At 44.5% G+C, this 14,207-nt stretch overlaps 1 protein-coding gene across 6 annotated transcripts in view; it reads left to right on the forward strand.

The window, feature by feature from the left end:
• Positions 1-14,207, forward strand: part of RIPOR2 (RHO family interacting cell polarization regulator 2) — a 192,079-nt gene that overhangs the window by 93,087 nt on the left and 84,785 nt on the right. For 2 of the 6 annotated variants that reach the window (XM_033092505.1, XM_033092504.1), the window contains exon 1: positions 3,494-3,872. The exons of 3 other annotated variants lie outside the window; for them this stretch is intronic. In XM_033092505.1, the coding sequence (XP_032948396.1) occupies positions 3,614-3,872 (259 nt within the window). In that variant the 5' untranslated portion in view covers positions 3,494-3,613. Of the gene's footprint in view, positions 1-3,493; positions 3,873-14,207 lie in introns of those variants that run through there. One more of the 6 variants, XM_033092497.1, reaches the window with a different exon arrangement.

Consider the following 14,207-nt stretch of genomic DNA (forward strand, 5'->3'; position numbering starts at 1 on the left):
GAGCATTAACTTTACTTCATTATGGGTCTTCCATGGTTTTCTGACTGCTGTATGAAATGTCTGAAGCTCTAAAGCAGGGAAATAAATTGGTTGCATCTTGGATGCTCTCCTTTCTTCTGATTAACTGTGTATTTACTAGAATTGATCAGTGGCTCAAAGAACAATCAGGCTCATGTGGCCAATTCTGTTCCCTAACTCAAAACTGGCTAAAAATGCCCATAAGAGAAGAGCAAGATAAAATTCAGCTCTGGAAAGAAACTCTTCAGTATTGCTGAAGTTCAAACACTCTTATATGTACCAAAAATAATCACATTTCCCATATCACCCATGGGACTTCCTCTTTCATAACACCCACCTCAGTTATTTACGACCATTCTCACCACCAATCTCCATGAGATGGGATCCATAACTCTCATGTTTACCTCTGTGTCTCCTGCCCTTAGCAGAGTGCCTGGCACCTGAGTTGAAATAATACCTTATTGAAATAATAGCTCTCATTTGTACCTAGGGGTGCTTTCAATTAAGATTGACATGGGAAGGAGGTGAGGGCACTTGTGTTAAACTGTTTATCCTTTGGAAGAACCATAGCTTTCTAATGGTATGAAAGAATGAAGTAAAATCTCTCACTAGCAGAGTTTTCTGTAATATCCCTACGCCCAGTGCTGACAAGCTCTGGGCTTCACTGTTTCCCTGGATGAGATTAAAGAGCTCAGGCAAAGGATCAATGAATGCTTTGATCAGTGAAGCTTTGGGATAGAAGACTTCTGCTTTGGCAATAGCAGGGACTGAGAAGGAAGTAAAAGGCATTCTAACCAGAGAGTGGAGATAGGGAGAAATTAACCACCCAAGAATGAGGACTTCAATGAACACAGCAGGGACACTGACTTGGGAGGCAGTGTGAAGACCTTTGAAATAAGTAGCAGGAGACCTTGGTTCTTGTGCAGTCTCTATTTGGTTATGCAAACTTGGGCATATCACTTAACTTCTCCGGGATTTGAACCAGACAATCCAATAAAGATTGTGTTCTGGTCATGTATAGTTGTGCTGCCTGGTCCTTCCCTCATACATGTACCTGAGCTCTAGGAAGAGTCTGTGCTAGGAACTGATGGGCTACAAGTTACCCAGGACAGCTTCCATCACCAGGAGCTTCCAATACAAGGAGGGAAGTGGCCCTGTATTGGGCCTTCATCTTCTATATTCCATAGGCTATGCTCCCTTCCTGAAACAGAAGGTCAAGGGAGATTGCAGGTTACTGTACCCTCCTCATTCCCTCTCAGAGCTTCAGTCCCAAATCTAGGACAACGAGCGAGGCAACCTCAAGGGAAATCTAAAGGCCGCAGTCTGCAGAGCCACTCCGTGGCATCTCCTAGACTTCTGACCTCTAGCTCAGTAAGTGCACAGCCTGCCCCCCTGAACCAACCCTCAGCAGGATACCAAAAAAAGGAAAGTAGGGTGTGGAGTAGAACATACTATAGTAAAAAGAGCATTAAATTTTTAAATCACCTCTGACTGAATAATTGCTTCACCTTTGTGATCATGAGCAAGTTACTTGCCTCTCAGAGCATCACTTTTCTTATCTTTCAAACAGGGACAGTAATAGAAAAGGGGATTGTTGTAGGCTAAGTGAGGTGTTGTCTATAAAGCACCTTGCATCATCTAATTGTTTCTTTTTATCCTCTGCCTTTTCCCTCCCATAAGATTTGTGTAACACTTACAGCAGTCCCATTACACATCAGGAAGGTGGTAGAGTTAGGAAGGGACTGTTCCATAGATAAAAAGAAATGAGAAAGGAGATAAAGAAACAGCAAAGCCTGGCTCAACTGTCAGGTATGCACAGGGACACAACAGGGATGAGGCTGGGTCGAGACTGAAGAGAAAAGTGAGGATCTCTCTTGCCAGACAGGATAGCAGGGCCACCATGGCCCATGGTTTTTTGCAGGTGTCAAAACCCAGCTTTTGCATGTGTATCTAAAGTTCATTAAATTGTGTGACCTTGGGCAAATCACATTAACTCTCTTGAGTCTCATTGTCCCATTCATGAAAAGGGAGTAACGATGCTTACTGCAGAATTATAATCTGATATATAATAATGATAAAATATTTGTAAAGTATCTGCTCCAGAATACAGGACATAAGAAGATAGTCAATAAACTGTAGTGTTTAGCACTATAAGGATTGGCTCACGTTAACCAGACTCACTAGGGATGCATGTATTGACCAGAATACCAATACAACATAGGAAGGATATCTTGCCAGACAGACTGGAATGTGCCTATCATGTAGTCAACACATTCTCTCCTCTGAAGAAATGTCTACATTAGGACATTGATTGCTGTCAGAAACTCTTTTGTAAATTGAAAGAAGGACAGAGGGAGGTGGGTGTCTCGAACAACCTAGCTGTGATGAAGGGCTCAGACCGTCAAGGCAGTCACTGCTCAGGCTGCTCCTCACTGTCTAAGGCAGAGATTCGGTGACCAGTACATCAAGCACACTGCTTCTGGTGTTGTACCCTTAGGTGGGCTGTGACAGGATTGATTAGGCTCTGGTTTTAGCCACTTTGTCCCAAGCCTGTGGGTGCACTCTCCTTGAACTGGATGTAGGTGTTTCCCAAGTTGACATCCTAGGATGTTCCCTTTTGGTCAATGTCTAAGCTCATTGATTCTTACTAATTCCCTCCCAAAGTCACTGAATCCCCAGTTGGGGGAGGGGATACACTTGTAGTACTGTTCTATTAAACATATTCTAAATACACAATGTTTTCATAGACAAGGAAACTGAGGCACAGACAGGGATCCCTATTTAAGGACGTTGTCTCTGGGTCCTTGTAGACGCCAGTCCCATACAGTTTTCACTTCAAAAGACTTTCTGTGGAATGTTTTTGTCTGTCATACAGACCCACACTTTCGTAAAGGAAAGCTTTATGTGTAGTTCAAATTCACCAAAACAAAATAAAAAACAACTCCGTTTCTCTCCACCAGGATGAGATCTCTTTGCCCATACAGACTCCCCAGGGAGGCTTTCCACCGGCAATCAACCTCAACCCCCACACACACACCGCGTGCACGGCACACCACACACACACACACACACACACACACACACCACCACACACATCACACACACCACCACACACCACACACACACACACACACACCACCACACACACCACACACCACACACACACACACACACCACCACACACATCACACACACCACCACACACCACACACACACACACACACACACACCACCACCACACACACCACACACCACACACACACACACACACACACACACACACACACCACACACCACACACCACGCACCATACACACCCCGCCGCTGCCGCCCAGCGCACCGTTTGCATGCACAGCCTCTATTCCAGATCCCAGAAGGTCAGTTGACAGCGCCTCCTTGTTTGCCAGCGCACCTTGCCCTCTCCCCCAGGGGGCTCTCCCCGGTGCGGGTTCCGCCGACTATTCCAAGGCTGAGAACGCAGCCAGTGCACTGGAGTCGGGCGCTCACGAGGCGCGGAAGGCGAACACAAAGCCCAGCCTAGGGAGTTGGGCTCAAGTAGCTGTCAGGCGGCGGTCTTCCCTGCCCGCGGGGCATCATGACGCCTCAACCTGTGCGCTCTCCCGCCTCGCGCGCGCGCTGCGCGCTCCCCGTGCGCCGGCTCAGCGCTGCGCCGCACCTTCACCGCGCGCAGCGGGCGCTGGGGACCGCGCGCGGGGACACAACTGCTCCAGCGGCCCTCTGTCCCTGTACCCAGAGAGCGAGATCGGGCTGTCTGCGAAGCCGCACTGGAACGGAGGCTTTTACACTCCAGAGCCCCAAGTATCCCTGTCATGACGAGGAGCCGTCGTCTTTAGGTATGTGCACCGTTTTATGCGTTCCTTTTTGCTCCTGATTTTGCTCACAACCCGGGAGGTCTGCGTGGCGAGCGTTCGTTGCACGTTGGGAGCCGCAGGTACTAGGGCGTCCTGGGCTTCCAGCTTCGCGGGCGCTTGGGTGTCTGACCCCACTGGAGATGCGCGAAGTTGCTGAGAGGAAAGGGCGCGCGCACTTTGGCAGGCAGAACTGAGGTGTCTTTGCGGGGGTGGGGGGGCGACTGGGCGGACCTGAGAGTGCCCCAGAGAGTGGGGGGACTGGGGAGAACCGAGGTGCCCCGGAGAGTGGGGAGACTGGCCGAGACGATGGTGAGGAGCCCGGGACAGTGCCTGAGTTGGGGACACGTAGGATCCCTAGATCCGTATCCTGGGAGTGAGGTTGCAAGCGTTCTGGGACGGGGGTCCTGGGGGGCCGGCTTCCACTCAACGCCGGCTCAGCGCTGGGATCATGGGCTCCTGGTCTCAACTTGCTCCCAGCCTGTCCGGATTGAGCTTGGCCAAAAACCAGCCTCTTCCCGGCGTGTTTAAATCCCGAATTGGAGGTAGGAGGTGGGGGGATGAGAATTGAGAGGAAGGGTAAGAAGAAGAATGTGTTGTTCTGAAGCCCGCCTGTGTTGGAAAGATGGGGGAGGGGCGATGCACCCGAGGACAAGAGCACCACCGCGAGTTTCGGTGGCTGGGGAAGAGTCTGGAGAGGGAAAGCAGCTGCAACCCTTACTGCGCGACCGCAACCTCCTCTCCCCTCCCCCGGGGCAGCGGGGAACAGAGAGAGCCTCATTTTAGAAGGGTGTGGGTGCTGTTTGATATTAAACGAGTGAAAATCATCGCGTTGTTAAGGTGGCAGAGGGCCGTGCACGTCCCTGGTGCGAAGTGACAGCTCCCTCGGGAGCAGGAGACCAAGTGGGAAACCGAGAAAACCTAGCTGATTGTGTTGGGGGGCGGGGAGGAGGTGCAGAAGGGAGTTTCACGGAGTCACAGGTTCATATCCCGGAGATTCCTACGTGTGTTTGAATGACTGAGTGGAAATGTATAAGCTTTTGGTCAGGTGATCAGTCATGATTGTCTTAGAAAATGTTGGGGCCGTCTTTCCTCCTTGCTCCCCACTTCCTCCACGCTCATATCCATGCATGTGGCTGTAGTTTAGGAGTGTGACTCATTGTTGTCCCCATTCCCAGAGAAATTGTACTGGGCCCTGTCTATGGGGCTGGGAGTCTGGTGTGACCATTCACAGCTTTGTTATCGGACATACAATCATTTCTTCCTTTTTTCTCTATCAAGTTGATCTGGTTCTGAGAATGTTCTTCTCTTCCTTCCCACCCCACCCCAGTATTCCTACTCGTTTCCTCTCTTCTCTTGTGCCTCCAGCCTTTCTGGACCAGCCTCTAAGTTTGCCCACTAACACCCACCATGTACCACGTTGTGTTTCCATCCAGCTGTGTTTTAGGTTTTGTCACAGGCGGGGGATGTCAGCTGGGAACTCTCCAAAAACCAGCATCCTCAGGCTATCCAGTGGTAAATTAGGATGTGGCCAGGAGTTATCTCCTTCTGTAGGAACAAATTGCAGGGGTGTGTCTACTCAGGGTAAGAGCAGCTAAAGGAAACGACCTCCCCTCCTTCACCACTTCCTCCCAGCCCAGGCTTCGGGGTCAGCCTCCTGGCCCAGCTCCCCGTTTATTTGAAATCCTGCCAAGTCATGGCTCTCCCCAAGGAAGGTGAAGCATTTGTCCAAAAGTCTGCTGCACCTACACGTCTGAAAACCTTGAACTGTGGAGACTGATTAGTGAAAACATGCTGCATATGTTGATTTTCCAAAAGACCCCAATTGGTGTTGCTTCTCTCTTCCTCTGATACTCCAATGTGAGATTTTGCTCTGAATATTTTATCTTCAGCATAAATATAAAGAAATCTCGAGATGGAGTGAGGAAAATTTGAAAGCATGCACTAGGGACTCACACAGAATTCTGTGTACCACCATACAAATTCCAGAAATGGTTCTTCCTTCTCTTGACTGCAAAGTAAAATTATTTCCAGCAGAAGAGGGCACAACCCTTTTAAAGGGTAACCTGGAGAAGCCAAGGAGGCTAGGATGGAGATAGTATTTCCATCTATAGATGTTGGTAGCAAAATTCACATCAAAATTCCACTCTTTAGTAGTGACTTTCATTGAGTTGGGGCCCTGCCGATGACTGCCAGGTGTTCTCCTCTAAATCTGAGGTCACTAAATGCAAGCATCCCTACTATGGTTAAGCCCCGCAACCCAGCTGTGATACTCACCACATGCCCACTTCTAAATGTAACCAAGTCATTTCTCTTATATTTTGGTTTAATTCACAGATTATTGTCTCATTCCTTGGTGTGAAAAGACACAAGCAACAAAAAAAGAGACACAGACCAAGGCAGTTGTGGAGAATGAGCAGTGCAGCTTGCACATTTCATATTAAATGGTCAGATGAGACAAACAACATTTCCTTGAGTTGAAGAGTTTGCAAACCATTGTTTTGTTTTACTGTTCATTGCATTCATTGGGTCGGGGGTAGGGTGAACAGATTAAAAGCTGTCTTGTTTTCATTCTGAAAAGAAGTCAAAAGTCTAAAACCAGTTCCTTGCTTTTCTTGGGAGGAAGTGGTGATAGAAATGAAAGTTCGTTTTATGCACACAATGGGTGCTGGGGGGCAATGGCAGACTTGACTTTCCACTCAGGCTTCCTTTGCACTAGTGACCCCGAACAGGGCTTGCTGCTTGTGAACAGCTCCTTCGCCAAGGTTATTTTCATCTGCCAAGCTGAACTCCATGAGTTGGATGAGATAGACAGGTTGTGTTTGTGGCCGTTCAACCAGAAAAGAATACCAACTGAAAACAGACAATGAAGCAAGGGAATTGGAGCTGGGGGTTGGGAGAGGAGAGACAGACAGGCCAGCAGCACATAACTGGTCCCCCAAAGGCAAACTGAGATGTAGAATGGTGTCATAAAACAGTGGTCATTGAAACACCCCACAATGTAAGAATTAGAACTGTGCAGAAAGGACACAATGATGAGTATATGCTTTTTCATCTGGAAGGAACCCTCCTTTGGCTCCGTTTCTCTCTACTTTTGCAATCATATCTTTATAGGCAGCTTCTCAACACAACATTTTCAGCCTAAAAATGAAAACCTTACTATTGTGCACATGGAAGCCTTTGAGTCAATTAAACTGAACAAAAACACTTGACACATGTATCTTGAATGAATTAATATTGAAACACCCATCCATCCTTCCCCCTTCATCTCTCCTGTCTGATGCCACCACGTTTCTCTCTAGGTTAATGGCCAAGGTTGTTTTTTGGTCACAATACACTTATCCTACTTTGGTTGGAAATGTTCCCTAAAAATAGATGTTTTTCTCGGAGTGTGTGGCAGGCTACCTAGAAAAGACCATTTTACACATGGCCTGATGCTGGGTTGTCCTCCCTCTGAGGAAACCTGGACACCATCAAGAAAAGAAGCCACTCCTATTTATTTTATTGTGCATTCTTTACATGACACTGTGTGGAGGAGATGAATATTTTCACACATTCATTACACTAATTAAAAAGGATATTAGTTTTTTTTAAACAGTGAAATCAAATGAGGTGTAATGTTCCTGTACTGTGTTCCATAAGATCAAAACGAGCTCTCTGCCAGACCAAGAGGGAGGAGTCTCAGACAAAGGGAATGTTTCTCACACTGGTTAACATTCTAAAATATAACAAACTGATTAATAATCATTTTTATTTGTGAGGTGGATTGGAAGTCCAAGTCTACAGTGTTATGTAACTTAAGGGAGTATTAATTTTTTTCAACTTAAGCACATGCTTACTGAGCAACTATTCTAGGATCTGGCCAAAGTTATATTTTTCACTCAGTAAAGTATAAGATATTGATTTATGCCTTCCAGGGAGTGCACAGTCTGGTAGAGAAGCAGGAGCACCCCAGTTGTGTTGGACAGTGTGCTTGGTTTGCCCTGTACACATCTGTTGTTACAGCATAATTATTAATAGCACCCCCTTTCACTCAGAAGTGTTCTGCTTTGGATGATAAATTAGACACACAGTCACCCTAGAAATAAGGGCTATAGGAGGTCAGAGGGAGAAGAAGGTTTTGGTTAGAGTAGTTGGTGAAGATTTCATTTGTGTGCCTATAGTAAGATTACATACAGATAGATGGAAAGGAAAAGAAAAGATTTTTCAGACAAAAAGACAAGCAAGATTGTGCGCTCCCTGAGGACACAGAGGGTCTGTCTGTTTTGTCTGTTCCTATATCCTCAGGGCTTGCATGCTGCCTAGCAAATAGCAGACATCAAATATTAACTAACAGCTTGTGACCTAGATTTCAGATCAAGGCTGAAGTTGGGAAAGTTCAGGACAGTGAGAAGGCATGCCTGACAAGGACCAATAATGAAATCAGGCTATTAATAACGATGATGATAGTAAAACAAGGCTGGCAATGACCATACCAAAAAACAACCTATGTAGAGAGAACAATGTCTTATAACTTTCTTGTATACATCACTTATCTTTGGGGTTTGATGTTATTGGCCTTCACCTCTAGCCGTAGAAGTGATCTCTTCCTTCTTAAACAAATTGTTCAGGAAGGAACTGAGGAACAATGATGCTATTCTCAAGCTTGTCTCCTTTTGTCCTTGTCCTCTAGGAGGACTTGTGGAAGGGAGGCAAGGGCAGGAAGAGGGGTGAGTACCTTGCAAATATGAAAGCAACACAGATGAACACAAAGAGCACATGTTTTTCTTCTTGTCCTAATAGGAGGAATAAATTCACATTGACAATTTCCTGGAGCTAGTGCATCTCCCAAGAGGTTGTTACCAGTATAGCGTTTGATCTCCCCCCTTTGTGCTATATATGAAGCCTAGACTGACCTTGCCTTGGCCTTCACTGCGATAGTCCACCTTCTAATTAAAGTGACACACATTAGGTGCCCTGTTGCTATGCAGATGTCCAAGGTGAACTTCCCTAAATGAGGACTCGAGGACAACTGCCCGCTGGTAACTCTTGAATGACAATGCCGTAGTTGTAGTTTGTAAGGTTATTGGTAGCATTTTAACTACTTTGAAATGATTCACATCTTCCCAAGTTCTAATCTAGTTTAGTGTTGTTTTGGTGATGCTCCATCCTCAGAAATAAGTGGAGCTTAGAAAAGAGAAACATAGTTCTGAGAACATGCATCAGAGTTCTGTTGCAGACAACAGAATCCACTGTTTAGAAAAAATATATAATAAAATGGCTTACAGAATGGTTGGGTCAGGAAGGCCAAGGAAACACACTCTGGGTCAAGTTTCCCAGAACAACTTTGAAAGTCACATTGTAAAATTGGACCACTAATGGAAATACCTGATCAATAATCAAGAAGATGCCTGCTGATTTGAGAAGCTACTGGCTCCTGAATGAAACAGCCAGCCAGAAAGCCACCACAGAAAACCAGATAGTCGATGAAGATGGTTACCAGCAGTGACAATAGAAGAAACAGAAGCATAACACAGTAGGCTAGCTAACGTACCCCCCAACCCACAAAGCAGTCCTCATCCTTATCCCCAAAACCTGTGAACATGTTACCTTACCTTGGCAGATGGGATGAAGTCAAACTCCTTGAGATTATCCTGGATTCTACAGGTAGACCTAGTCTAATTACGTTGGTCCTTAAAAGCAGAGAACCTTTCCCAGTTGTGGTCGTACGACTATGAAAGAAGGGTCAGACAGACGCAACATTGCTGGCTTTGAAGTTGGAGCAAGAGGCCACAAGAGAAGGAACGTGGGTAGCCTCTAGAAGCTAGAAAAAACAATGAAATAGATCTCCCCTGGAGCCTGCAGCAGGGAACATGGTGCTGCTGACACCTTGATTTTAGTCAGTGAGACCCATGTCAGACTTCTGACCTCCCCCATTGTAAAGTGATGAATGTGTCATCTTCAGTTGCTAAATGTGTAGTAATTTGTTACATCAGCCATTTGAGCCTAATACCCACAGCCTCCCCATCACTTCTGCCTTCCCATTCTGTGCAAGTACACCTGGTGGAGACCCCCTACAGCAGCTGTGGAACCCTAGCTGCAGGGGATTCTGAGAAATGTTGCTTTCAGCTTCCTGGCTTCAGTACAGGAAGGCAACCCAGAAGGGACCGAAATGATATGAGTGCCAGTCATGTGTATGCAGTGCAACTGCCATGGAAAGCCATGGGGCGCCTGGGGAGACACAGGTGGATATGGATGGCAGTCTTATTTCTCCTGTTCTGAAGGATGGTGGCATATGGTGGAACATAAGTAGATGCCTGAGATTTTTAGGAAGTTTAACAAGTGTTATTAAGTCGTTAAGGCGAAGGGGGAGGAGAGGAGGAAACACCAGAATAGTTGCCCATTTTACCACACTCAGAGTTACTATCTGGTCTGTTAGAAATCCCTTGCACGGTGGTTAAGGAGAGATTGTACATCAGTACCAGTATCAGGGATAAATATTGGCTTTCTACAGCTCAACTCTTAACTATTTACAGTCAGCCCATATGGCAGATTAGGTTTTCCAAAGATGACCTCAACACTGTCTTGCACCCTACGTGCTTTTCCTACAAGATACTGATACACTTCTCAATTGAGAAATGAGGTCTATGTTCCCTTTCCTCAAAAGTGTGACTCTGTCAACCAATAAAGAATGTGACTTCCGAGGCTATCATAAAAGATAACTCAGCTTCTCTCTCCTATTGACTGGAATATTAACTCTAGAACTAGACATCAGCTGCCATGGAAGAGGCTGCCATGCTGTGAGGAAGCCCAAAGTAGCCGACCACATGGAGAGGCCTGAGACAACAAGAGGGAAAGATGCCTGGCTAGCCTCTGACTCTTCCAGTCCCTACTGCTCTATGTCCAGCTGCCAGGACTGTACCCCAGAGCCCTTGCCAGGTCCTGACTCCCTGCTATTGTTTTAGCTATTACATTTGGGGTGATTTTTCACACAGCAATAAGTAACTGGATTGGTCAACAGTCAGATGTAGAGAAAAGATCAATCAAAACCACTGTCTTGTGTTATTCCTATCAGATTTCTTCACTGTGAGGTAAATAGCAGGACAGTTGTCAGTGGTAGAATAACCAACTCTAAAGCCCACCTTTTCCTCCTCTGGCATGTTGGCCTGAGAAGTTACTTCTTAAGTAGAATTCAGAGGCAAACAGTCACACATTTGGGTTTGTTTTTTGGGGGTGGAATTGGTAGCTTTGAGGAGTTTCAAACTGGCTAATCCAATACGTGAATAGGCAAAAATAACTTTTTTCCAAAGGAGAGCTGCCTCAATGAGGCAGGTGGAGGCACTGCAAACCTTTACTTTGGGGGTGTCCTCAAGTCGGAGACCCACCTAGGGGATGGAGAAAAAGAGATGAAACAGTACCTGGACTTACACACAGTGATCCAGGCCCTGAAATACGTGGGCTGCATGCCTGCAGTCCCTTCTTCCCAGCAGGCTGACTTTATCTACCATTGCTTTTCTGCACATGCCTCCTTCCCTGATACCTAAAGTTTGCTGTTCCTGTACAAGTTCCAGGTCCCTTTGATAATAGTACATATAGTAATACATTAGTCTAAGTGATAGTACCTTATGTTTCAATAGATTTTTTTAGTTTTCAACAACTTCCACATCTATTAAACCACAGAACAACCCTGTGATATAGGCAGGATTAACATTAATGTCTCTGGTTTAACAAGTTAGGAAATAATACAAAAGGGTTAACAGGCTTGTCCAAGATCACAATCCTAGGATGTTAGCTTGGAGGTGTTCTCACTCCCCCCAGTATGTCACTCAGGTAGCCTCTGCAGCAAAAACAATGTGAAGCTGGAGAGAAGGAAGGGTAGTTTGTTCTCCCTGTCTACCATCTTCAGTCACCAAAATATGGCCTATTTGAAGCCAAATTCACTGGAAGCCTGAAGTCTGACTATTTTTTCTTATCACCTGACTAATGCTCTCTATTGGATACTGTATTTTATAAGTGGAAACCTGCCCATATAATGACACAAGAAATGTCAGGAACTGCTCCGTGTTCAGGCTCCCATGACATCCCCAAAAAAGTTTGCCCTTTGAATTTTGTCATAATAGTCTTTAGCCTAAAATAGGATAGAAATGACATGTGGTGTTTCTTTTTCAAGGGTTTTTTTTGTTTGTTTTTCTTTTTTTAGATCCTCAAAGTGTGTTTCTTCACATTAAGATATATCCCAGATGTAATTTTCTTTTTTCTTTTCTTTTCTTTTCTTTCTCTCTTTTTTTGTTTTTTGCTCTCTGATTGTTGCAAAATGGCTCTTTCTCCACTGAAGGAAGAAAATAGCCAACCAAGAAGAGGTTAAGAGGCTACATTAGCTCAAGATGTTTTCATATATGTGAATATACAGTTATCAAGCTAGAGGTACTGAAAAAAACCATATTGAGGGAATGTGTGGTTTTCATTTAGAGAACTAGTCTCATTTCTTTACAATCTAATTGCGGGGAAATCAGCCCAGCTAGACCTGCACTTAGATTCTATGTTTGGCAAAAACGACCTTCCCTGTGTCATCTCCCTTTAAGTAAATCATGTGATTCTGAATGCAAGTCCAGAGGTGAGGCCTTCCTGAGCACAGGGAGTGTGAAGCCATTGCAATTTTTTAAAATAAATGCAAATTCTGAATTCCAATGTATATACGAGTACATGTTTGTCATATTAAAGGTTGACATAAAGTTCCCCTTATGTAGTAAAACACCCAATCTAAATAAAAACTTTTAACACAATAATAATAATTATTATTATCATTTGATAGCATTTCCAATGTGCCAGGCACATGTATAATATAAATTCATTGAATCCTCACAAGAACTCCAAGATAATTACTATTATCATCTCCAATTTATAGATGAGAGAACCGAGGCTCCACAAAATTAACGGGCAGAGCCCAGTTTTAAACCTGAGCCACCTGTCATCAGAGTCTGAGCTGTGGCTGAGGATTTGAAGACCCCAAATTTAGAGTTCCCACAGCAACTGCCAGTGGCTAGCATATTCACTAAGCCTGAGTTTTCTCTCACAACCCAGGTGATTGTGGCCAGATCACCTGGTTTAGCAACCCAGTGCTCAGACTGAGCAGTTTTCAGGCTGAAGTTCTCAGCTGATCTGAGGGCATTAATAAGGCTCTTCAGGACTCTATTATAATCACCAAGAAGCTTTTTAACATCATCCTGCTGAAAGGTTCATTATTCCTGCTAAGTGAGCAGTGTGTATGTGAATGTGCCCTGTGGTGGGGAAATAAACAGACACTTTAAGGAAAGAATGCATCCTGACAAATGACAGCAAGCCTTCTTCTCCCTCACTGCTGTCCCTCATGATGTCCCAGAGATTCAAACAATCCCACAAAAGGGGAGGCAATTGGAGAAAAAGCAAATGAGAGAAAAAGGAAACCATTGTTTCCCTTTTATAAGGACTACTGTCTAATCCATATCCACATGTCAAGTAATCGTTGATCAATTTTGTCTTAATTACAGAATGTAGGAAAACAAGATCATTGCTAATTCACGCAGTCTTAGTTGCTGAGGAGAATTATGCAAGATAATGACCTGTAGTTGAAGAAAAGTGAATCCTATTGGGTCTGGTTAATGCATGCGCTTTTACCCTTCTCTCTCTCAGGAAAGATTGAAAGTGGTAACCGATGTGTGTGATATGCAAAATTGCATTGGTTTGTTAAACAGAAGTATTTTTTCCCTTGAATTTGCATCACAAATAGAGTTCTCAGATTTGGACTGACTAGGTTTCAATATAATTCTCAGAACAATTGCTTTGATTCATTGACTTAACTCCTGTTTGATCTCTTCCAGAAGTGCCCATTTTTCAAATCAGGACAAGAAAAATTACCTTCATGGGCCTTGTGTTAGCCTGAGTATAATTTCTTTTATGGAACTAATTCAGTTGGAGTGATGATTATTTCCTTTATCAAGATTTATGGGGGATTTATAGTAATAATTACTAGTTTCCACAATGTCCCTAAACCACTGTGATCCAGTGGCTCCCAAAAACTAAACTAAGACAAGCAGCTGGAACAAACTATGGGGCAATGTGCGGACACAGATGGAAATATCTTCATGACCTTGGTCAAACAATGGGTAGCTGGTCAGGCTTCTTTAAATTCATATGTGGTAGTTAAGAGAACAGTAAGACTTGGTAAAAAGTTCACTAAAAAAATTATGCTCCATGACTTTCTAAAAATTTGAGGTTACAATAATTTACAATTAGAAATGAGAATAAATATGAAAAGGAGGAGCTGGAAAAAGTCAATATTCTAACTTTAAAGCATTATGTTCA

This window comes from Rhinolophus ferrumequinum, chromosome 22 (assembly GCF_004115265.2).
Source record: "Rhinolophus ferrumequinum isolate MPI-CBG mRhiFer1 chromosome 22, mRhiFer1_v1.p, whole genome shotgun sequence".
Taxonomy (NCBI): Eukaryota; Metazoa; Chordata; class Mammalia; order Chiroptera; family Rhinolophidae; genus Rhinolophus; species Rhinolophus ferrumequinum.